Source organism: Protomyctophum parallelum, assembly GCF_964188405.1.
Source record: "Protomyctophum parallelum genome assembly, chromosome: 2".
Classification (NCBI taxonomy): domain Eukaryota; kingdom Metazoa; phylum Chordata; class Actinopteri; order Myctophiformes; family Myctophidae; genus Protomyctophum; species Protomyctophum parallelum.
Window position 1 is genome coordinate 59,047,108 of NC_139699.1, and position 26,043 is coordinate 59,073,150.

The following is a 26,043-nucleotide window of genomic DNA, read 5'->3' on the forward strand; positions in this document are numbered from 1 at the left end:
CGTGAATGTTTCTGTTCAAAAGTGCAATGTGTTGTAAACAGAAAATAAATTAAAGCCTAATTAGACTTCTTCATGAAGCATTTTGCTGACCAGTTAGATTAGATCAAGATAAATATTTTCTCTTTGCACAGATGAAAAAGTATCCACTTAATGTTGTTTGACCATACAGTGTACAAACCAGTGTCTCTCTGAATAATTGACTGATTTTCTGACTGACTGACTGAATTTATTCTATTCATTATTATTTATTGTTTGCAAAAAATATATAGATTTTCTTTACTTTCTGACAGACTAGCTCTCTGATTTACTGACTGCCAGATTAATTGATTGATTGATTGACTGACTGACTGATTGATTCACTGACTGACCGATTTACTGACTGATCGATTCACTGACTGGCCGATTTACTGACTGATCGATTCACTGACTGATCGATTCACTGACTGGCCGATTCACTGACTGGCCGATTCACAGACTGACCGATTCACTGACTGACCGATTCACTGACTGACCGATTCACTGACTGACCGATTCACTGACTGATCGATTCACTGACTGACCGATTCACAGACTGACCGATTCACTGACTGACCGATTCAGACTGATCGATTCACTGACTGACCGATTCACTGACTGACCGATTCACTGACTGACCGATTCACTGACTGACCGATTCACTGACTGATCGATTCACTGACTGACCGATTCACAGACTGACCGATTCACTGACTGACCGATTCAGACTGATCGATTCACTGACTGACCGATTCACTGACTGACCGATTCACTGACTGACCGATTCACTGACTGACCGATTCACAGACTGACTGATTCACTGACTGACCGATTCACTGACTGATCGATTCACTGACTGACCGATTCACTGACTGACCGATTCACTGACTGACCGATTCAGACTGACTCAACTGATTCAACGTCAGCTATTGCTTTTGGAACAATAATAGGAAATATTTGCAACAAATTAAAATTATGCATTTTGCAAGCAAATAAAAGTGCTTCTGTGTCAGGCATAATTTGCCATAGCAGATTGGGGCAGTTATTTTATCACATGGCCAGGGGGCTACATATTTTACCCAGGTGAACATATCAGGGGGAAATGTCTAGTGTCTACTCATTGATTTGACTGAACAGAGCTGTAAAGGACCTCAATTCACTAGCAGACCCATAGTTGATACATAATTTAACCCAGAGAGTATAAAAATGGACCCAAATAGACCCGTTTAATTTTTGACATTCTTAAGGTGGCCTTACACTAGCCGATTTCTTTCAATCTGAAATCTGATAGCACCACACACTACAGGATAATCGGAGCGGGGCAGAGCAAATATCAAACATTCTTGATGTTGATCGGGCCGATCCCGATCGCGCTTTGAGCGGCCCCCGAGCAGATCGATTGAGTCGGGCACCCGCCGAGCGTCAAAAATGCGTCACTAGCCGATTATCGGCTAGTGTAAGGCCACCTTTAGGGTTAAATTAACATTGAAGATTTTACTGTATGTCATGTAGATCCATAATCCATGGGCTGAACTAAATCCTGTATTTCTGATCCCTCTTTAAACCGCCCTCTCATTGTAGTCCACAAGCTGAACCATTTGTTTGCGGGCGTGGGCAATGACTGGAGTGAGAGGTGCGATAGGGGTACCAGCGGTAGAGGTACCAGGGGTAACACTGGGGGTCGTCCCAGGGGTTGTACCAGGAGTGGCTCCGGGAGTGGTTCCCGGGGTAGCGGGGGTGATAACAACGGGGGTCAGACCCGGAACCTCAACCACAGCACGAGACTCGGGCCGAGGCTCAGGCCGAGGCTCAGGCCGGGGGGTTGAAGTGGCGAAGCGAGCCTCCCTGATCCGATAGGGACTTCTGTAGGTGGAGATGGGCGACAGCTCGGAACCCCAGCCCAGGTAACTTCCACTGGACGGAGACGGGGCCTCGGCGCTGAAGTACAGCGCGGTGTTGGACTCTCCGGGGAGACCGGGGTTCCTCTCCGGGGATGTCAGCAGGGAGCTGACCCCTGACCGCCGGTCAGGGGTCCTCCAGCCGGGAGTCTTGATCTCCAGCGAGCAGACGGAGGACGAGGCCGCCGAAGCCTCCGTTAGAGAGGCTCCGAAACTGTCGATGTGAGGAAGACTGAGAAGACTGTCCGCTTGGTGAGGAGATGAGGGCGTGGGCGAGCCATATGCAGCGCTCTGGAACTCTTCATCTCCTGACAAAACAAATTAGATTGAACTGATGTAACAACTGTAATACAGTATGTGTGCAGCACACCATACTGGCCCAATACTAACAAATAAACCCATGGCACCACGGTATGGAAAAGGTGAACAATGTAATGTTTGTACTGGTACTCTTTAAATTCTGACCTTGAATAATCATACTTCATGATACATCATACTTTAAATGCTTAGTAGGAGGTATAAAGTACAGAAAGTTTGGGTATTGGGTAAGACTGACGTTATGTGTCTTTCAGAACCTTTCACTGCTTCGTCTCAACCATTACTCAATGGCTCTGGTCTCAGCTACCGCGGTGGATATTTTGACAGTTTTCTTCTTTTTCTTTTATGTTGCCACTACTGTTGGAGCAGCCATAAACTACACAGGTTCATCTCGATGTTCTGGGCATCTTTGTAATGTTAGTGTTAGTAAAAAGCAGGTAAAAGAGTAACGTTTGAGGCAGACTAACATCGGTCACTCTACCGTTCACTATAGTAGAAGAGGTGCGCCTGGTGAGGGTTTAAACACCGCAGCTACGTCGAGTCCGCCTACAGGAAATACGTAAGCTTCGACCATGAGACCCGTTGTTGAATTTGTCTATAGGGCCAATCACGTCATGCGTGCCTGCGTGATGTGCGTACATATTGACTCCGTATCCTTTTTTATTCAAGTACCAATTCCCAAGGTCGGGTGGTCGGTGGTGACAATGAGGATAAAGGATTATGCTTTTGTTATCGAATGCTCAGCCTTCGCTGGTGTGCCTAATCTTCCGACGGCAGCAACAGGTATGGAGCGGGTCCATGCATGGGAGCTTCTTTGTGATTTATTTTCCACATTGACGTTTTCACAAGGCTATGTGCAGTAGGCTAGTTAGGGTGTGTCGTGTGTGCGTGTGCGTGCGTGCACTTAACCCATTCTGACCGGGCACCCATTTTGGTGTTGGCATCATGTTATGCTTTAGCTATTGAAAAATAGCAGATCTACAAGCTCGTATCGCGCCACCGAGTGGCGCGATACGAGCTTGTAGGTCTGCTATTTTTGAAAAATCGAAGACACTTTTAGAATCTGATCTCAGGTCAGAATGGGTTAATAATTAAACTGTCAGGATGTAATAGACATTTTTAGAATCTGATCTCAGGTCAGAATGGGTTTAGTGTTTTGTAAAACATCTAACCTCTTTCAGAAGGCGCAGCGCTGGAATCTTCAACCTCCTCAGGGATCACTTCTTGAACTGGGAAGACCTCCGGAGGTGTTTTCATCCCTTTGATCTGAGTGGGCGGGGCCTGTCTCTGAGTGGGCGGGGCCTGTCTCACGGGTCTCTGTATCACTGTGGATAGAGCTGGCTTTGGGGGCGGGGCTTCCTCTATCACCTGTAGTAGTAAAGCAAGAATGACTCACGTCATAACCGAGCCCCCACTGAGGCTCTCCAAATGTGGTGTCCAAATCGAAAAGAAATCGGAAGTAGACGGTTCTTTTCCGGGTGCTTCAAAACGCCACTGAGCAACTTGCACTGAAATGAGTAAGGGGGGGGGGGGGGGGGGGGTCTGTCGCTCTGGTTTAATCTCTATCCTTTTATTACTCTATGGTCATCCCATTGGCTTAGAGCGCTAGAGGCAGCCAATCATGAAAGAGTGTCCACTATGTCCTCACCAGAGTGTAGAGTAGGAGAGTAGCGACACGCTTTGATCTCGCCGCAAAGCGGGTGCCTCTGGGCTATAGTTCCAAACATTGCTCCTCTGGCTGGAACTATCCCATTGAGATAGAATGAGCACTTCCGCATTCCATTGTTACAATGGGAGTCAACGCTAGTGTCGCCACTCTCTTACTGTATTACTCTGGTCCTCACTACTCTCAACATGGACAGTATAGCCAGGTTGCACCCACCCTGGGCAAGATCTACGCTGTAGAGGCTAATATTTGTTTGGGCAGAAGTTGCAGGATTTTAGCGGAAGTATCGCCCAAGGAAATTATGTTGATGCTTTACAAATCAGTTTACATTCTCCACGAATGAAACGAGTGTTGTGATTGGTCGGTAAAATATCCTGTCCGGGGGAAATACATCTGACGGATGTTCCGGACAATGCATCCGCCGATAGCTTCTCTGCCTTACGTTGTGACCAGGCTTTTCTTTCGTCTCACTATAGGGATGTCCTTGATGCACGTCCCACTGGGAGGAGACCCCGGGGCAGACCAAGGCGCAGTTGGAGGAAACACATCGACTCACTGGCCTTGGAACGTCTCGGGATCCCCCAGGAGGAAGTCACTAATGTTGCTCTGGAGAGGGAAGTCTGGAACACTCTGGTGGAGCTGTTGCCCCCGCGACCCGACTACAGATAAGCGGTTGAAGATGGATGGATGGACATACACTGTGTATATATATACCTGAGGAGTCACTATGGGAACAGGTTGAGGTGCTGCTGGTGGAATCTGAAGAACCTGAAACATCACAAACAAAATCATTTTAATTACACCCAGTGCACACAGCACAGCAACACAACTGTTTTTTACTTAGGTTTGGATGAAACTTCACATATACTGTAGGTTGTCCAAGGACCTGAATTTTGACACCAATGTCTAATGAAGTCCGATAGAAGTCCAGAAGAGTAGACATTAAACCTTTTGTACAAAGGGCAATATCACACTAAACAGCACATCACAGAGCATCACTACCATTCTAGGTTATTAATACCAGTAAGACGCCTGAGGGCGAGAATGGAGTTGGACGCATCCGCCTGGGTGACAGCAGAATGCTGGGCGTGCGCTGGCGCTTTGGCATGGGGGGGTCAGATCAACATATGGAATGAATTCTGTACTGGCCATATATGGAGCGTGTCTTGATTGTACAGGGTTTGATGATGTCAGATCAACATATGGAATGTCAGAACAGGTCAGCTCCATATATGGGGATCTAAGTTTTGATGAGGGCCCAGGTAGGGCTGGGCCTTAATTTGCGGACCTGGACACCATATATGGGGGCTTCCCCATGTATGGGGATTTTGAGTGATTGAGTGATTTTTGGTTGACTAAATTACTGATTTATCCGCTGACGTCTGACGTCAATATCGGTACATGGCGCAAATCCACAGGTTCATGTACTTTTTATTTGCATTGTAATCCCCATAGGGGGGATTTTAGATCGCCTCATATAAGAACTGTGTTTGAAAAATAAACATGTCATCCCGGCCGCTTCACTCATATGGATATGAAGAATCAACTGACTGAGAGAAAACGCTATTGTTAACTGCTACTGAATTAGTTACATTTTCGCAAGAAACAGACTGTATCATATATGAGTGACTGAAGGTCGTCACCTCCCTGACAATAACGCAGAGACAGCTTGTTTATTTTTGGACCACAATGCTTTTAGTAGACGGCATTAAGATCACCCCATGTTATTCTCCATAGAGAAATTACTTCCGTGAACCAGGGGAATGGAGGGGACGAGCGAGTGACGTCAGGAGACTCAGGACATCGGCGCTCTATAGTTGAAGGATTGATCAACATTAAACATCTGACCTGAGGAGGATGAGGAGCATCAGGAGAGTGAATGATATCTTCATCCAGACCCATCAGTCCAGCCAGACCTCCCTCCCCATAGCACGAACAGATCTTGGACACATCTCCGGTCTTGAGAGCTAAACGAATCAGCAGCCAGTGATGGTGCTTCCAGCCCTCCCATTGGTGGGGGAGGTCCATCAAGGTCCCGCCTCCTGACATAAAGAAAAGGAAGAATTCATCATCATCATCATCATTATCATCATAAAAACGGTAATAAATGGGTATTAAATACTATGTAGACAGACAGACAGACAGACAGCATCCTCTCCTGACAATCAACAGTGATATCCTCATAATAAATAGGGTAATACATAAACAGATGATCTGTACAGACCACACAGTGTTGCGTGGCGATGGAAGCTGGGTGTCGTCTTCTCATCCAGGGACAAGATAGAGCCTCGGTCCATGCAGGCCCCACTGACTCCTCTGTGACGAAGACTCTGGAAGATCTCAAAGGACTTTGGATGAAGAAAGCGGTAGTACAACACCAACGCTATGAGGCCTACGGAGGACAGAACAGAGTGCAGAGGAGAACGGCTAACAGAATGGAGGAGAACAGCTAACAGAGAACAAGGACTGTCTAAAGAGGACAAGAAGCGAAGACCGTACGGGCGCCGCCATGTTGCTCACATGGTGCTCCATGGAAGGAAAGAAACATGCGCAGTTGAGACCAAGGAAGCTGAAGGAGGAAGTGTTGGCTGCATAAAGCCCATTGAGCATGTTTCTTTCCTTCCATGGAGCACCATGTGATCAACATGGCGGCGCCCTTACGGTCTTCGCTTCCCGTCCTCTTTATACAGTCCTTGACAGAGAACAGGAAATACAGCACATGAGAACAGGGACACGCAGAGAGTGTTAGAGAGGCAGGGGCTGAAATCCTGTACTTTTAGACAAAAATACCGAAAATAGCTGAACTGCAAGCTCTCAACGTGTCGCGTATTTTCGGGGGACAACCCAGCAGTCTTTATCTACTGGAGATGCGGTGCAACGACATTGATTTCTAAACAAATTTGTTCAACACAAAATACTGTGGAAAGGAGTGGCCTTTGCATTTCTTTCACCATGTAGTAAACGCTGCATCCGTGGTCTGGAGAGGTGCAGTTGTTTTAAGGCAGGGGCTGAAGCCCCCTTTGATGTCTATGTGTGCACCGTCCCTGCATGACAGTCTCTACTCTATAACATCAAACTTGAAATCTGCAGCAATCCAGAATTTCTGAACATTGTGTCACCCCCACCTGGTGATGAGAGGTAACTGCAATGAACTACAGTTCGAACGACAGCAAAGATCTACTAGTTAGTAACAGGCTAACAGCGCTGACCTCACGAAAAAAGGTCACCTTTTTTATTTCGTGAATAATATTTATATCATCCTAGCCTATGTCATATTGCAATATTATTGTGGTATAATTTTTTCAGTATTAGTGTTTTTCAGATCGGATATATATCCACTCTGAAAAATACTAAGTCATGACAGTGTTTTTTGCAGTGGTGGAAAGTAACTAAGTACATCTACAAGCATCTACATCATAGCGCGCCACCGAGTGGCGCGCTACGAGCTTGTAGATCTGCTATTTTTTGAAAAATCGTAAAAATGTGGCACAAATTTGGAATATATATTCTTTCAGAGCGAACGCTTTTAACTAAAATCTTTGCTTCTGGGGGTCCCTGGAACAACATTTTCAGATGGGGGTCGGCGGCCAATTACATATAATCTTGGGGGTCCTTGACATGAAAATGTTTGAGACCAACGAAACATGGGGTTTTCAGAAAACTGTCAGGATTTTAGAATCAGGCCTCAGGTCTAAATGTGAGTACTTTTCCCACCACTGTTCATTTGTGATTGTGTGCGTTTCTGGCGCGTTATTTGGAATCCCACCGCAGCTCCAGGAAAACCCTGCTGTGACTGGCCGGTAGTCGCTGTGATTGACAGTTCTTGTTTTTGCAACTATGCCTAAACCTAACCGTAACCCTAAACCTAACAGTAAAACTCTGCCTTCCCGGGAGCCAATCAGACACATGGTCAGGGCTGTAGCTGACCTTTTGGTTGCCCTAGGGTTAAGGTTAGGGTTAGGGTGCGCGTTTCTGTCTTTCTGACTGTCTCACCAATCAGGAAGCTGCAGAACACAGCTGCTGGGATGCCCACCGTATCCCATGATGCCATGGTGAACAACCAGGAAGAGGCGAAGAGGAGAAGCATGTTCTCTAAGAACATGGCCTGGACAGAGAGAGAGAGAGAGAGAGAGAGAGAGAGAGAGAGAGAGAGAGAGTCACATGTTTATTGCGAGTAGGTCGTATTTACTATGAAAACTGCGATGATATCATATTAATCATAGTATAGCCTACTGGTACACAAGCATACATAAAGTAAATACACACACACACACACACACACGCATGCACACACGCACACACACACACAGGGGCGGAGCGTTACGTAGCAGACTGCGTCCTCCTGTGTGCCTCTGACTGACTGTAGGTCTAACCAATTGCGTCAAAGAGAAATTGTTTGAACCCCCGGGAAATAAAATCCACATAGAGCCTCCCCAGACTAATATCCCGCGACGACGTTGTGCGATATTAGTCTGGTTTATTAACCAGGCTAGCCCAGGGGTAGAGTGGCTGGATGGTAACCGCAAGGTTCCCAGTTCCCTGTGGGCTCCCCCAGAGTCAGTGTCGAAGTGTCCTTGAGCAAGACACTGAGCTCCTGATGTGCTGGTTGGTGCCTTGCATGGTTTCCGCCGCCATCTGTGTTTAAATGTGTGTGTGTGTATGGGTGAATGTAATGCACAATCTAATGTAAAGCGCCTTGGATAAAGGCGCTATATAAATGCACCTGCATTTATTTACCACAGTCACACCTACCAGGTAGAATCCGAACATGCGGTATCTGGATGGTCCTTCCTTCACATTGAGGAAGAAGAAGATGTGAATGGCTCCCAGCACCAGGTTGAAGATTCTCCAACGGCTTGTGGTCTTTATGATGTCAGTCTGTTGAGAAACCATCCAGAATGTTGCACCCAGCCAGTGGACACCTACACGCACACACACGCACATGCACGCACGCAACACCACACGCGCGCGCGCGCACACACACACACACACACACACACACACACACACACACACACACACACACACACACACACACAGTCAACAGTCACACAACATAGTATAGATAACAGTGTAAGTTGTAGTTGCATTTACTTGTACACATATGGTTTTATTGAACTGGTAAAGTAAGAAAAGCAGCTGCGCTTCCTCTGGAAACTGTCTTTGGTTAAGGCAGTGTGTGCTCAGCTCTGATTGGTTAAGGCAGTGTGTGCTCAGCTCTGATTGGTTAAGGCAGTGTGTGCTCAGCTCTGATTGGTTAAGGCAGTGTGTGCTCAGCTCTGATTGGTTAAGGCAGTGTGTGCTCAGCTCTGATTGGTAAGGCAGTGTGTGCTCAGCTCTGATTGGTGAGGCAGTGTGTGCTCAGCTCTGATTGGTGAGGCAGTGGGTGCTCAGCTCTGATTGGTTAAGGCAGTGTGTGCTCAGCTCTGATTGGTTAAGGCAGTGTGTGCTCAGCTCTGATTGGTTAAGGCAGTGTGTGCTCAGCTCTGATTGGTGAGGCAGTGGGTGCTGGTTAAGGCAGTGGGTGCTCAGCATTGAAAACAACTAAGTGGATAAAGCGGCACTACAAAATAAAATATATGCGAGACTGATGCAATATCTCGTGTTTATTTGAGAACGCTGACGCGTTTCACACACACAGTGCAGAACCCATGTCTGGAGAAGAACTTCCAGGAATAGCTGATCTTTTGATTAAGAATTAAACCAATTTATTCTTCAATTGATGGTTCAGTCAGCTTTAGCTTTAACCCATTCTGACCGGGCACCCATTTTGGTGTCAGCATCATGCTATGCTTTAGCTATTTAAAAATAGCAGATCTACAAGCTCATATCGCGCCACCGAGTGGCGCGATACGAGCTTGTAGGTCTGCTATTTTTGAAAAATCGAAGAGCGACTGACATTTTTAGAATCTGATCTCAGGTCAGAATGGGTTCATCAGACCAGTGTGTGTCTGGCGGAAACCTCGTATGAATCTGATCTCAGGTCAGAATGGGTTAAAAGCTTAAAAAGAACCTGCTACTGTTATGATCACTTGATTCACCACCATTACCATTATGATGATGTACCTTTACCATCTGTGTAGCCTACATACTGAGCCCTGGGAGACTCTGGGTCAACCCACACTAAAGGGTTTAAGTTAAGTAATAATGTAAAACAGCACTGAACACATACCTGTACAGTATACCTACAGTAGCAAACAGAAGACTCACCGATCACTCCCAGGATCCACTGTTTGAAGATCCGCGTGAAGAGCATCAGAACAGCAAAACGAGCCCCCAGCATCCCAACCTGAGACAGACGGACATGATGGGAACAGGAAGAACAAACATTTTAAAACATTTTTGGAACCTTATATGAAAGTATTTTAGACAAGTAACCACCCACACAACACAACATCCTACATAGAGTACCAAAGTCCTGACCCCTACTGTAGGTCACACACAGGGTTATTGGAATTTATAGGGAAATCTTAGATCGCGTCATATTTACCGTACTGCTACTATTTACTGTATTTGTTTATTTGGACATTGCTTATTAATGGACATTACATATGAATGCAACGTAAATACACCAGATTTAGCAACGGTGCTAGTTTACATCCACAGACGCACGCACGCACACACGCACGCACACACACACACACACACGGCAGTGTACCCACCCTCCACACCAGTCTACAGAGTAGGGCTGCAGGGGTCAAGGAGAGGTGTCCTGGTCTGATGAGGTGACAGGCTCTGGCATAAAGGACCAGCGCCCAGGCCAGAGATATGACACAGACCACGAAACACACCGACACTGCGGCAGGCAGGCAGGCAGGCAGCCAGACAGACAGACAGACAGACAGACAGATTAAATAACTTAATTCACATTCCACTGGGATTAATTTACAGTAACATCTGAATAACCTGTTTTCCATTCTGTTGAGTGCACTCTGATTGGTCTTATTAATGTAATGCCCAAAACAGACAGACATAGCACCCCCCACCCCCACATAGCGTGCTGTAGCTCCTCTCAAAAGGCCATGACCCCCCCCCCCCCCCTGACAAGCACTGTAGAAGTTGAGGCATTCGATTTAGTTTGACTCGGTTCCACAGAGGAATATTGTGATCGCTTGTAGATCGGCTATTTTCACAAATTTTGCCTCTTTCTTAAATCCTGGGCGGTTTCACTGATCACTGATTCTTCAGTTGAAGAATCAACTGACTGTGAGAAAACGCTAATCTTACTGCCGCCGAATAAGTTACATTTTCGCTAGAAACGGACTGTATCAAATATGAGTGACTGACTGTCGTAAACGATACAGAGACACCTCCCTGACAATATCGCAGAGACAGTTTGTTTATTTTTGGACCACAATCCTTATATGAGCAGAGCATTATAGATTCTGTGTCTATACCTGGAGATTTGAGTCCAATATCAGTGCAGATGAGGACATATGTCTGCAACAGCGTCTGAGGCAGAGTGACCACCAGGGCTTCAAATAGACGTAACACCGACACATCAGCCTGCTGCATGATCTCACCGTAAAGGTCCTCGTCTGGCAAACACATGCACTCTAACAGCCTGGAGAGAGAGAGAGAGAGAGAGAGAGAGAGAGAGAGAGAGATACATTTGATTAATGTGCTGCTATTTGTCCCAAAGGTTTTATACCACCCACATTAATGCAATAAGTTGACATATTCCAAGCTAAACTTTCCAGCAAATGCAGTTCTTATGGTTTTGTTACAATGAATGAAACACAGCTCTCAGTTTAGACAGTTCCTCATTCCCGTTTAATTGTACATAGCCTATACTTTATTATTTTGTATTTATATATTTTTGTATTACATCATTTTTTTAACACCCCTTCTTTAGTTTCTATACCTTTTGAAAATGCCCAGATGCAGAAAATGCGTCCAGGTGAGAGACTTCATGCGGATTCGTCCGTCTGACAGATACCACAGATAGCTGAGCCACTGAGGAAACCAGCCTGAGAATGAACAAAGCAAACAATTAAATCATGCTAAATATCTTAAGGCGCAGTAACTTCAATATTTAATCATTATTATTATTATTTTTACTAAAAGAAGATTTAATGACTCTTTCATTATGTGATGCAGAGGTAAAAGTTAAACCATTAGCCATATTCATAAGTAGACTATCATCATCTAAATGGCCTGCGTTAAATGCAACACGTTAAGTATTTTCTTTCAAATCATGCAACATGCATCCAATACTTAAGTATTTTCTTTCAAATCATGCAACATGCATCCAATACTTAATGGTATTAGGTATACTCTACGACGTCTATAAATCTCGACGCGTTGAGAGCTTGTAGATCAGCTATTTTCGGCAGGAAAACCCAGCACTCTTTATCTACCGGAGATGCGGCATATTGACATGGATTTAGAAACAAATTAGTTCAACGAAGAATGCCGTGTTCGAGTTCAGGAGACTTCAGGAAATAAAGCAATTCTCCTGAACGCTGCCTCCCCGGTATGGCATGGCATGGAAAGGAGTGGCTTTTGCATTTCTTTCACCATGTAGTAAACGCTGCATTCGTTGGTCTTGAGAGGTGCAGTTGTTTTACAGACGGGTAAAAGGGGCAGGTGCTGAAGCCCCCTTTTGATGTCTATGTGTGCACGCCCCTGCCTACCACTATGTTCACAATTACCCCCTGTGTTCATGCATGTCAATCACCAATCAATCAATCAATCAATCAATAAATAGATTGATTGATCAGAAACATCATTATAATGATATGTATACCTGCTAGTAGCAGCACAGCAGTGAGGGCAGCTAGGTGAGCGTAGCAGTAGTTGTGTCCCATCCAGAGGTAGTACACAAAACAGTAGATTACTGGGGAAGAGACGCATGCATGCACGCACACACACACACACACACACACACACACACACACACACACACACACACACACACACACACACACACACACACGCAGATCATGCTTCGATCCAAAGTGTCTCGGTGATTCATTTTCATGGGCCCACACAAATCTGATCCTCATTTTGACAAGAAGATTATTGCTACACATGATTTAGTCCGATACTGTCTGTCATTTGGTCCAGTATTCTCTAAAGTTGCCTGGCTGTACATTTACTTGTAATTTAGGCTACTTTAGGTACCGTTTTCAATTAATTGAGTACGAGGCTTTCTTAGTTTCATCCCTTTTAGCAGACATTGTATTATATACTGTACGTCCCTGTGCCTGTCCCAGCAAACAAATACAGTAGGCCTATTCAATCAATCAATCAATCACATATGGTTTTATTTAACTATCAATTATTTATCTGTGGACCCCCCAGAACCCACTCTGGACCCAAGGGGTTCAACTGGACCCCATTGAGAACTACCGTAGCTATAATGTCCATAGTAGCCTAATGCTATAAGAACAGCTAGTCTTTCATCTATGGCAGAGTGCCAGAAGTGTGTGTTTACACGCATCATGCAAAGTGCAAACAAGGCTGCATGTCTGTGTGTGTGTGTGTGTGTGTGTGTGTGTGTGTGTATTGTGTAGCCAGCCATACATATCTTCCTGTGGTGTGTGTGTGTGTGTGTGTGTGTGTGTGTGTGTGTGTGTGTGTGTGTGTGTGTGTGTGTGTGTGTGTGTGTGTGTGTGTGTGTGCTGCTGTGCATTAATTAACCCATTTGCCTTCTGTGACCTCTATCTAATCTACACTGAATTTGGTCAAATCAGCAGAGAAACCTGCAGTATCCTGCTGACCGCTGAGGCACTTCTATATGTTTCTATTCTAAACACAAGTAAAGCTCTGCCCCTCTCTCTCTCTCTCCCTCTGTCTCTCTCTCTCTCTCGTTTCCTTCTACCCCTCCTTCCCTCCATCGCACCTCTCCATCACTGCACAGGGTGTGTAACCTGACCCATTTCAGCAGCCAAACTGGCGGGCTGGTACAGCTATAGGTAGGCTACTCTGTCTTGTGTATAGGCCCCATCCTGGGACTGGGAGGGGGGGGGGGGGTCTGGGAGGGGGGGGGGGGGGGGGGGGGGGGGTCCGCCCATCCCCGCGCCGTGCCCATTCCAACACAACACATCTAAAAACAAAATGAGCGCTGCCTATTAAACAACATGATTGTTATCACTAGTATTAGAAGTATGACAGCAATTATGTGATGATGATGATGATTGATGAATGATGACAGAGACATTGTGACTGCGACAACTCTCCAGCATGAGTCTGCAGTTCTCTGCAGTCCCGGACGGAGGAAACATCCAGACCGCACCGCAGTGCAGAATGTCTGTCTCACACTGTCTGTCTTACTCATGCATTAAAAAAACAATCTCTTAACATTTTAAGTTAAAATGTTTAATTACAGTCATGAATGCAAAAAAAAAAGGGGGAGACACAAACCAAAACATTGATGCGTGTATGTGCATGTATGTGTGTAATGTGTATATGCGCGCACGCGCGCGTGCTTGTATATAGCGTGGTCACACACAGTCACACACACACACACACACACACACACACACACAGTCACACAACACAACTCACGCGCGGTCCTCTCTGCGACGATCAGGAACGCGGTGAAGAAAAAGACACACACTTGGCAGCACGAAGCCGAACACGAGCCTCCGCGGCTGGACGCCACGGACGCCGAGTAGTCCCTCATCACACCGACCGGTCCGGAGCTCAGATCATCAGATGTCTCTCTCTCTCTCTCTCTCCTTCAGGACCCGTCCGTCCGTTCCGTTCCGTTCCGTCCGCCCGGGAGTCGCTCCAGCGGCAGCCCGCTCTCTTGGCTCCGTTCTCCCGCTTGGAGGGGTCCTCCACTCTCCCAACGTCACCGGCCGGCCCACACCGGCCCGCACCGTTAAAGTGATAGAGCTAGCTATTAATAGACAGGTAGCCTAGTGGTGGTGGTGATATGATAGGTAAACATAAACCTGCTTCTCAAACTCTTTGATGACAATAAGCCCCACCCCATCTGGAAATAAGGTTTTGTGCCAGGGGGAGGGACACCATAAATAAAATGATTTGTGCTGCAGTTAAAATGTATTATTTTCTTAAAAATAAATGAAAATAAAAATAAAACAAAGGAGGTTTAACACTATTGTGATGCTATAGGCAATAATAGTATTAACTCATTTTGCGGCCTCCCTGACCCCTCCCTGACCCCATGGCCCCACTTTGAGAACCACTGAATTAAAAAAATAAATAATCAAAAATCACGTGAAGTGAGGGCACTCTTATCATAATAATAATAATACAACTTTATTTATATAGCACCTTTCAAATTTGCATTACAAAGTGCTTTACATAGACAAACAGCAGCAGACATTTCAATATAAACAAAATATAATAAGCATCAGGGGGAAAAAATACTAAAATATTAGATTGGCAGTGAAGGCTAACCTATAAAAGTGTGTTTTCAACAGGGATTTAGAAGCGGACACTGATTCAGCGCTTGATCTCTAAGGGTAGTGTACATACTACATACATCATTTCATTCTGGCCAATCAGAATTTGCGTCCTCACCTTCGTCTTCAATGTTTGTGTTCACACAAACACTCAAAGCTGGACATATAGGAGGGGCTAGCGCCCCTCAAAAATATATTTTGTATGGCAGTTTCATCGCCAATTCCAGCAATATTAATATAGGTTATGACCTCCAGTCGTCGATCAGTTAATTACTAGAACTCGACCAGCCTTTGGCCGGTCTCACTCTATGAGTCTAGCATCACGCCACGCCATCCAGGTGGTCAGTTGTCTGGGTGCCCATGCTGTCATCCAGGTGGTCCCAGATGTTTGTGTCATGTGTAATAGGCTATACAATAGACCCATGTGTAGACATGGGCTGCTTCCCTATCCATAACACGGTAACAGGTACGGTCGCCCCTTTTCCGTCTCGCCCCACTACTCTACCTATAGCTGTAAATAACAAACATAATTCCTGTTGGTGATTATATAAAAGGTATTATCATATTCATTTATCATTGTTAAGTTCACTCTGTATATCCATCCATTACAAAACATGGGCTACATGGAAGAAAATGTGTTCAATAAAATGAAATTAACTGCTATAAGGTCCTAAATTAACTTAATTAAGCAGTCACGTCTCTGTCTCATGTTATCCTTTCTTAATTTTACAGAGTATAGAGATCGACTAGGCTACTATACAATCAAATAAATCTGTATGCAAGATAATTTCAGACTTCAGAGAGGGAGGGAAATACTAAATTAACTGTTAACTACAATAACACATTTCGCGGGGGCGAGTTGGTAAAGGGGCGAGTCGTCTGGTATTCCATAATACATCTGGCCTGGGCCTTGAACACAGACCTCTAGATTATGTGTATAAAAACAAGCAAACAAACAAAACAGAAACGACCCATTTTCAACATTTTACTGTCATTAATATACCTTAGAGCTGTGTTTCCTAGAACTGGAGGTCTGAAAAAAATCATTAACATGGTGAATCACATCTTGATGACAACATCACAGAAAGGGGGGACTTTTTTATTATTCCCACACAACAGCTCTATAAGGTATATTAATGACATATAGTCAAATGTTGAAAATTAGTGGAATGCCCCTTTAAAGAATGACTTCATCCATTTTCAACCTATCTTTTTTTTTAATGATCAGCACTTTATTTGGATTTGTTTTTACAAAAAGACAGAAAAAAAGCAACATCAACAGAATACATATATGCATGGACATTATGTATGAACACAAAAACATAATATAAAGCAAGGATAGACAAGATAAACAAATACAAATAAAACATCAATCTAAATTTAAAATGAGTTTACATGACCAAGCATCATCAACTGTATCATATGTATACTAAAGACAGTAAACAATCAAAAGGACATTGCCTGACCATGGATCACATCAAGGGCCTGCAACATGACATCATCATATTTATCTAACTGATTATTCATCTATCTTAAAAGATAACTTCTCCAAAGCAGCCACAATACCAAGCTGAGTGAACCATACATGTCCTGGATGTGATAAAGACAGAATGCTTTCTCACTTTTCCTCTTGAGCCACACATGTTTAATTGTTTTTCATTTTCTGTTTGGCATAACCTAATTTCATACTCCCACATTCCCACATGTCAGTATTCAGTCATTATCAAACAGTTTGCTAACTATGCATGCCGGCTAAGTTAGCAATCAGTTGATCTTGACTTCTACCGTTTTATATGCATATATTCATTCATTTCATTTCATCATTTGGACAGAGACAATTGGTTGGTCAAACATACCTTTATTCCTTTCAAAGTCAAACAGTTTTAAGTTATCATTACTATGTTGTCAAACACCCACTACTCACACAAACCATCCTCATTTCCTGGTCAAAAGTACACAAAAGAGTCACCACTGAATCCAATGCTCCTTTTATAGGTGGAGGATTCAAATTGGGTTGCACCATGTTGCAGGGTGCCCAACCCTCAGGGGTTTATAAGACACCATTTCACAATTGCATTTCCAGCATGTTTACATTACATAATTAACACATTTCCAGCATGTTTACATTACATAATTCATTATATTATACACCTCAGATTTATACAGAGTAGCCTACTCTTTCCCAAGCTTGACAAATAAAGTCTGCCACAACAAAAGTCCCTTTGGCAAAACATATCTCCATTTTTACACAGTCATTTAAATCTAGGAATAATATATATATATATATATATATATTATAAACACAAATCTTATCTTCTGGAGGTCCCTGGCACAAAGCCTGTTCAGATGGTGGTCCGCGACCAAATACATATCAAATCAATTTGGGGGTCATTCTTGACATGAAACGGTTTGAGACCCACCTGTGCGTTGGGTTTATTGACGAACGCCCCAACTCTCCTGGTGAGCGCAGACAGTGATTCCACCGGGTCACAAAAAGGAGACGCACTCCTCCTCCCCGTTTCATCTCTCCTTCCATCACTCCTCCCTCCTGGGCTCTGGGACAGACCCTCGTCATCTCCACTGGAAAGAGAACCAGAGACTAGAGATTAATTACATCAGTGTCAAAGACTAACATCACATTTCCACTGCTTGATACGGCTTAATAACTCTACCTGCTTTACTTTGTGTTTCACTACAGATAAGATATTAAGAGAATCAAGCTTCTAAATTATCTGAAACGCTTTACTTGTACTTTCTGTGGGAACTAAGCACTAAAACAAATTTCACCCACTGTTTTATTTACTGGGACGTGACAATAAAGTTGATTCTGAGATAGGACAATAGGAAACGTACCGTGACTGAGTGACAGAAATGTTTGGGTTAGTGAAATTTGTTTTAGTTATAGACTTATAGATGCCTGACTTCTGTGGGGAGAAATATTGTTTTGCTCTTTTGGTTAACGTTCGATCACTACTAGAGTGTGCGACAGAAGGACTATAAGGGATGAGGACCTTCTATTCTGATGGGGAACATTCAGCAGATGTAGATCTACAAGCTCACAACAATGTGTCATTGTGAGCTTGTACATCATCTGTTTTCGGATAAGTGATTTAGGGCACTATTTTCGTCCATGCAAAACCCCTTATCCCTAAACCTCTCTTTTTTTCTTTTTTCTTTTAATATTTTGAAGAATACAATAATAGCTAAAATAGCCAATCTACAAGCTCACGTGAGTCGTTTTAGGGATAAGGGGTTTAGCATGGACGAAAATATAGTGTGCATTATAAATTGTAGTTTCTTGTTCAGGTTAAAAACAAACAGCAGATTAAAAACATGGCAGTCATCTGGGTTTGTTGCTGGGCAAAAGTATATATTAATATATATACCCTAAGGGCAAAACCAGCTGAGTAAAGTTCTGTAGAGACTGTCCACAAAATGACACAAAGACTGAAGTAACCCACCCTGTTTGAATCCTGTCTTCTGTCTCTCTCTAGGTTGGTGTTGAAACATCGCCCTCTATCGTCTGACCGTCGCTCCTACATGCTGAGCGTCAGACACTCTCTAACTACTAGGAAACTAATCCGCTCCAAAACCATGCAATGCTGACCATGATCATGATGGCAGTAATTTTAGCGAGACTTTTTTTTATTTTTATGGCTGCCATGTTTGGAGAACCCATGAAGCCTAAATACAATGTTGTGATATGAAAGTTACCTGAGTCCATGCAGGACAAACGATAGGACTCTAATATAGAGGTAAAAATGGTGGCTTGTATCTCTGCCATAGCGGTCCTTAGTCAGTGGTTCACAATGTGGGGTCTGGGGACCCTCACAGGGATTTAATTTAGTGCTTTTACCATTATTTGCACGATAGTGATGATGCGGTCAGATAGATTACCAGAATCAGAAACGAATGGGGTGGCAGAGTCCTGCAAGCATCAATGAGTGCCAATAATGATAATTATTGAGTGTAATACAACAGCTTTGGTAGCAGAGTCCTGAAGCATACTATCCAACACACCACAATTTCCACAATACTATTAAACATGTTATCCTTTAACTAATACATTTTCATGTCATAACTCTCACTCAGATAACGTACTCCATACTGACTGAGAAATGTCTCCCTTCTACGCCAGGCTATAGTGTTGGTTCTTGGTTGACTAGCCACAGCCCACATGTAGTTTTTATGTCCGTTTATTTATCTGGACTTCATTTTGTTGAATTGAATACACACGACACAATGTAGAGGACTTTTTGTGTTATGCTTTTAGTGTTAGATGTCTGACTGTGCCTTAATTGTGCTGTTTTTCAATTTGTCTAATAAGTATTCAATCAAATTGGATTCAAATATTCACAGAAAATTACATTAGAGTATCAGGGCTTTTAATAGTAATTGATTGAAAGATGTATTAAGTTAACAGTACGCAGAAAAGGTACACTAGTTAAATTGCAGATGGTGTATAGTTCTAATTTGTCTGCTCATTTATTTTTCCATCACTTCCAATTTCACTAGTTTATAACTGTATCATCATTGTACAGTATGAGTTCTTTCTTCACTACAGCAATGATTATTATAGAGCAATGCAACACTCGTTTTAACCATTAATATACAAACATATCATTTAAAAATATATATTAAATATTAATTAATATTAAAAAAGAATATTGTCAGACCCATGTACAGTACTTCACTCATAAAACAAAGTGGGAAAAAGCAGCATTCCAAAATAAAACATGCAAGACTGGCTCAGATGCAATTTCTCATTTTATTGAGAACGCCAAGAAATGTATGACATACATAGGAAGCCTTCTTTCCATCCTACCATTTCATATTTGTTCACCCCTCTAGATTAAACATTAAAATCATAACATTAATAGACAGCAGGTTTTTTTGTGAAAGTCTGGCAACCCCACATGGATTATTTTGCATCTATACCTACACAGGTTAGTAGTAAACGTCATTACTTTACAGAAGTTGAACGAATATGCATTGAGTCCATCACCCCTCCTTTAGACATATTTGTTATTCTCGTTTCCAATTGCGTTTTTTCCCCCAACCTCAGCAGACTGCTCGGTATACTTGCATGTGTTGGGCAGCTCAAGGGGGTAAAATAAATCAAAACTTCACTGGACATTTAATGTTTAACAATTGAGATGTTAGAATGTTTCCACTGTGAATAAATACATTATATAAAACATATTAAAAAAAAAACTATATCCAAGCAAATTATCTCCAAAGAGTACTTGGGAAATGGGGGATCAAATCTACGGTAATGTTTCTCAGTTGCACAATGGATGGAGTACTTGATTAGGAGGGCATCTGTATAATGTACACAGTGTGTGATGACCTCTGTCTGAACTCTGAACATGTGTCTTAGTGGGTGTGTGTGTGTGTGTGTGTGTGTGTGTGTGTGTGTGTGTGTGTGTGCCCCCCGTCTGTGGTAGGAGTAAAACCTGGGGAGACAAGTGACAATCCTTTTGTCACGTCTTAAGAGATCTTCTCCCATCACTGTTCACATTCCAACCTCCCAGCAACAGCTCCCCATTAGTTTGCTTGTGCAGGAGCTAGATAATCTCAAGATTGATTGAGTCTTTATTATTATTTTTGATTTAATAACATACGGTAATATATAATGAAGTACAAACTCACAACTGACTGAGTAGCTAAGCAAATATGAAACTTAAGTCTATACAAAATTACATTGAACCTTCAGATTATTGCATAACTTTAAAAGATTGAGCCTATTGCCCATTGAACCAAAAAAAATATTAATAAAAGTCCTTTCTTTAACCCATTCTGGGCGGGAACCCCTTTTGGTGTTAACCATTATTTTAAACTTTATCCATTGAAAAATAGCAGATCCACAAGCTCATAGAGCGGCACTGAGTGCCGCACTACGAGCTTGTAGGTCTGCTATTTTAGAAAAATCGTGAAAATGTGGTGCAAATCTTTGAATATATATTATTTCAGAGCGAACAACCAAATATTTGCTTCTGGGGGGTCCCTGGAACAACATATTTTCAGATTGGGGACGGCAGCCAAGTACATATAATTTTGGGGGTCCTTGACGTGAAATTGTTTGAGAACTTACTGACAAACAGGTTTTTTCAGAAAACCGTCAGGATTTAGAAGACATTTGTAGAATCTTCCCCTAAATGGGTTAATATTAAGACTGAAGAGTCACACAGAAAGTTTATGTAAGGTGAATGAATGAATGCAGGACGACATGTCAGGGATGCAAAAAACACCCTAACTCATTTAGTCTTTTACATAATAAACATTACTGTACCCTGGGTTTAACACACAATACAAATTAGGACTCACAAATGCAAATCACACATTTTCCTGACTGACACCATAGAACGACGACCATGAAAACGGCCATAAATCACGGCACATTGAATGAGACGAAGCCTAATTTTGCAGTTGGCTGAGCAACATGTGTGATGACCTCCGTCTACTAGTAGGACTCTACAGAAGATACCCAGTGTGTAGTCACCAAGTCAGTGTGTGATGATGATGACCTGTCTGGTAGTGGTAGGTGTGGGATCTCTCCATCCAGATGAGCTCTCAGCACTTTCAGCCATCAACCTTGAGAGAACTGGGAGGAGCCTGGACATTGGAGCACAACAGACAGAGGAAGAAAACAAAGTATGGTTAAGTGCAGTGTTGTTTTCATCGACTAAAACTAAGATGAAAAATGTTCGTCGACTAGCTTTTTCCACTGACGAAAACTAAATCAAAACTAAGCTATGATGACTAAGACTAAATATACTGACAATCGTCAACAAAAAACTAGACAATTAGTTGCATGCTGAAAATAGCAGATCTACAAGCTCACAACGCGTCGCGGGCTTGTAGATCTGTAATTTTCAGCAAGTGTAAAGACTGCATCAAGGCCCGCCAAAATACTTTAAAAAATATATATATATATTTTTTGTCTACCAACTGTAGATTTAGTCGACTAAAACTAAACTAACACCAAAACATTCCAGGTGACTAAAACTAAATGAAAACTATTGAAGAGACTATGACTAAAACAAAAACAAAAACACTGCAGCATAGTAGAGTGTATGACAAAAACCTCATCAGTACTGCTAGACTAGAAGTGCAGAATTCCAAGGCACAAGGGGCTCCATTTTCGTCCATGCTAAACCCCTTATCCCTAAACTACTTTGCCTTATTTTACCATTTTGAAAAATACATTTGAATAGTTAAAATAGCCGGCTAGTTGAACTATTCAAAACTTATTTTGAATGACATGAGTTTAAATAATAGTCCTTACATTCAATGCTCAATCTTTGATGGTTTCTTTTGGGTCCAGGAGGTTCCATTTCATGCTCAAGGCTTTCTAGGTGGGGCTACTAGCCTGGTTGTGTTGTTGTGGCTGGCATCTCCTTGGATGTCTGGACTGGAGTGCTTTGATTTTGTGATGATTTCTGTAACCCGCTCATTTAAAATAATGGGACAGTTGTTAACGTCTTGCCCAACCCTCAATAAGGAGGGCTATGAATTGTTGGATTGTCCTTAGTCTGTATTCCTACCCTTGTGAGCCGTCTGGCATGGTTGGACCATGCCAGTTTAGCCCTCTGGGTCACAGGAATAACACAAGCTCCTCCACCACGGCAAGGTGACAATCATGAGAGGAGACCCAATTTAGTCGTTGCACTTGCAAATTCCCAATTGCCCCCAAGCAGAGCCGAAGAGTTTGATCAATCCTCATTCATCTCTCAGCCCTGACAAATACGATCCCGGGATTTCTGGGGTCGTAGGTGTGTATGTCATCAGTCGGGTAAAGACCCAGGCTCGCTAGCGAGTGGCAATGTAACGGCCTATACAGTCTTACCCTGTAGATATAGCCTATAGTAAGGACTAGCAAAGGCAGCTACCGGTAGTCAGTCGACAGTCGGCATAAAACAAATTAAAAACTAGCAAGCCAACATTAAAAACGAATTAAAACTAAACAGTCATCAACAAGGCATTAAAAAATCAGCATTAAAAAAAAGAATCTAGCAAACCCACTTAAAAAAAAAACTAATTACAACTAAACTGAAAAGTCAAAAGTAAATACAAACCAATTAAAGTATTCAGAACTATAATAACCTTGATATGCATCTGCAGTGCAGCAAAAAGGACATGATCACTTGATCCTCACCAGCTTCCCACCCGCAAACACGGCCAGTTGTGTTGGTTGGAGCGCCCAGCCAAGCTGAATGCACCGCCGCTGCTACTGGGTGTTGAACCCAGGCATGTGCGGTGGTGGGGAAGCGTTTTGCCTCACCACACCCAGACGCCCCAGAATGTTGTGTCTGCGTGATATACCGTATATGAATACTGTATACACACACACACACACACAATATAGATATATAGATATATATATATATATATTACATTGTACCATTAAAAAATCAAAAAATGTCACTGCGGGCCCGGACAATTTGCCGCTCTGTGGCCAGGTTTGGCGCAGTACAGACACAGTCCATTAGTCATGCGTCTGTTCCTCTCCAGCTGCCCCAGCGCTGGCTGCCATGGCAGGTTGGCCGTGCAGGCGACGTCGACGCACGTGGCCGGCTGGTCGGTCTGTGTAGCCTGGCCCTGCACATCCGTGGCTTTCGGCTCCAGCTCGAGCTTGGAAACATTGTACCATTAAAAAATCAAAAAATGTCACTGCGGGCCCGGACAATTTGCCGCTCTGTGGCCAGGTTTGGCGCAGTACAGACACAGTCCATTTGTGTAAGCATTTGCTGCATTTCAATTTCAGCCATCTGCTGGGACGACTTCAACGCGATGCTGATAGTGATAAGGAAGTCCATGTCCACTCAAACTCTGCAGTTCTTTGTCCCTCTTCTGACGTCTGTTCTCCATGTTCTGTATCTGTTGTATCTATTCTGGCGCATGTACGTATCGAATGATTTGAGATGAATGAAGCAAGCGCAACAATGATCTTGCCTATATAGGCTTAATTATAATTAGTTGCAGCTGGTTCCACAGGTGAAGCAATTTACGTGTGTGTGTGTGTGTGTGTGTGTGTGTGTGTGTGTGTGTGTGTGTGTGTGACTGGACTCCCCCCCCCCCCTTTTTTCTTTTAAAAGAACGACACCGTTCACCAACAAAACAACGATAGTTTATTTAGGAGATTAATTAATTATTATTATCATATTGGCATAATAAACGTACGTTTACATTGCCAAAGCAAAAGTGGAATAAAAACAACTTTATGAAACAATAACATAAAGGTGTAAACAGAGCTGTTACATTAACACTTGAGTAATACTTTATGAAACTATAAAGATTATGCATTTTCTGTCAGAGATCGTTATACATCCATGTCTCTCTCTCGCCCGGCCCAATCTCTCCCTTCATCCCCCATCCAAATCGTCCGTCCCTCCCATATCAAGTGGATGCATGCCAGTGTCCACAGAAAGAGAGAGAGAGAGAGAGAGAGAAAGAGAGAGAGATTTTCTGCCTTTAGATGGACAGGACACATGCAGAGAGACATGCAGTAAAAAAAGGACTCAAACTCACAATGCACTGTCAGGCTACTTTAGAGCCTAGGGTGCCCGGACCACTAAGCCAACATGGTCAAATGTATTTTGATCAAACAGAGTCTTTCTCTGTCTTTCATTTGTCCACAAAAAAAAACAATCAATTGTCTTTAAAGATATGTCACTCTGACACTCTAAAATACGTTTTTGGAGTTTCACTACAGAAATCACTGACAGACTGAGAAACACACTGAAGTAGATGCAACTTTGTGGGAACTGCACACTGTAGTCATCTGAAACCGCAGGAAAACCATCCGACTGCAACCGCAGGATGAACCACATTAGGCTACAACTATTCATTTTGAGAAACCTGAAGGTAGTGAGCCTCCTCATTTTTCCTCATTGAACGGTGACTTCGTCCTCTTTTTTTTTTTTTTTTTTTTTTTTTAGATATCTTTTGCGGCTTACGGCTTTTATTGGTTTTTTGAAGGGACAGACAGTAGGCTGACAGGAAACGGGAGAGAGATGGGGGAAGACATGCAGTAAGGGTCGTGTCAGGCTCGGGAGTCGAACCCGCGGCACACTGCGACTGGATTAGAGGGAGGGATTACCAGTCGGGTGCCCAGACGGTTACGCCACCGCCTGGGCCACTTCGTCCTCTTTTAACCATGCATATTAATGAATTATTATATTTCATGATACAGAATGAGATTATGTACTTGGTTGTCCCCAAAATAATGAATATAGCATTCAAATCTGCTATAAACCTCATCTCAGTGCGGTGAGCTTGTAGATCTGCTATTTAAAAAAATAATAATTCAACTCTTACAATAGTGAACCATTTTTAATTATGACAAAAGTTTACACAAATATTTTCCTCTGCAGGGTCTCTGGCACAAAACAAAACCTATTCAGATAGGGGTCCACACACATTTATGTGGCTAATACGTTACGTATCAAAAGAATATGTTGTGCTGATGTTTTACTAACAAAGACAAAAGCACTTTACCTTCATAATCAAACAGATACTGTTCAATGAAGAACTTGTACCCCTTTTCCCGTTTGGAAAATGGTGTGTCTGAAAACTGAGCAGCAAGCCTTTCAACATCATTGAACCGCATTTGCGGCAGGTGGGCAAGGGATTTTGTGAATTCCATACCCTGAAATGAGCAAAATAATTAATAATGATATACATGGAAATGGTTTAAATTAAGAGCTTTGATCAAGTCAGTAACTTAGTATAATGATGGATATCCACTGAGGATTGATGTCTATCA

At 43.1% G+C, this 26,043-nt stretch overlaps 1 protein-coding gene across 1 annotated transcript; it reads right to left on the bottom strand.

Moving 5' to 3' along the window:
* Positions 1 to 1,333: 1,333 nt before the first annotated feature.
* Positions 1,334 to 14,640, bottom strand: LOC310854717 (XK-related protein 5-like). Its single transcript, XM_083759390.1, has 13 exons — positions 14,410 to 14,640; positions 12,647 to 12,736; positions 11,762 to 11,867; positions 11,295 to 11,461; positions 10,560 to 10,693; positions 10,108 to 10,186; positions 8,650 to 8,819; positions 7,891 to 8,002; positions 6,122 to 6,289; positions 5,746 to 5,939; positions 4,612 to 4,665; positions 3,404 to 3,599; positions 1,334 to 2,221 (listed from the first exon to the last, which is right to left on the bottom strand). The coding sequence occupies exons 1-13, from the start codon at positions 14,525 to 14,527 to the stop codon at positions 1,575 to 1,577; spliced, it is 2,235 nt and encodes a 744-aa protein (XP_083615516.1). The 5' UTR covers positions 14,528 to 14,640; the 3' UTR covers positions 1,334 to 1,574.
* Between the last annotated feature and the right edge of the window lie 11,403 nt (positions 14,641 to 26,043).

What these genes read in the sequence shown, in the direction of transcription:
- LOC310854717 (XM_083759390.1), bottom strand. Translation starts at nt 14,527, where the DNA reads ATGAGGGACTACTCGGCGTCCGTGGCGTCCAGCCGCGGAGGCTCGTGT. An exon ending in TATTGGACTCAAATCTCCAG is followed by an intron (nt 10,694 to 11,294) that starts GTATAGACACAG and finishes TGCCTGCCGCAG; the next exon opens with TGTCGGTGTGTTTCGTGGTC. An exon ending in TCGCCACGCAACACTGTGTG is followed by an intron (nt 5,940 to 6,121) that starts GTCTGTACAGAT and finishes TCTTTATGTCAG; the next exon opens with GAGGCGGGACCTTGATGGAC.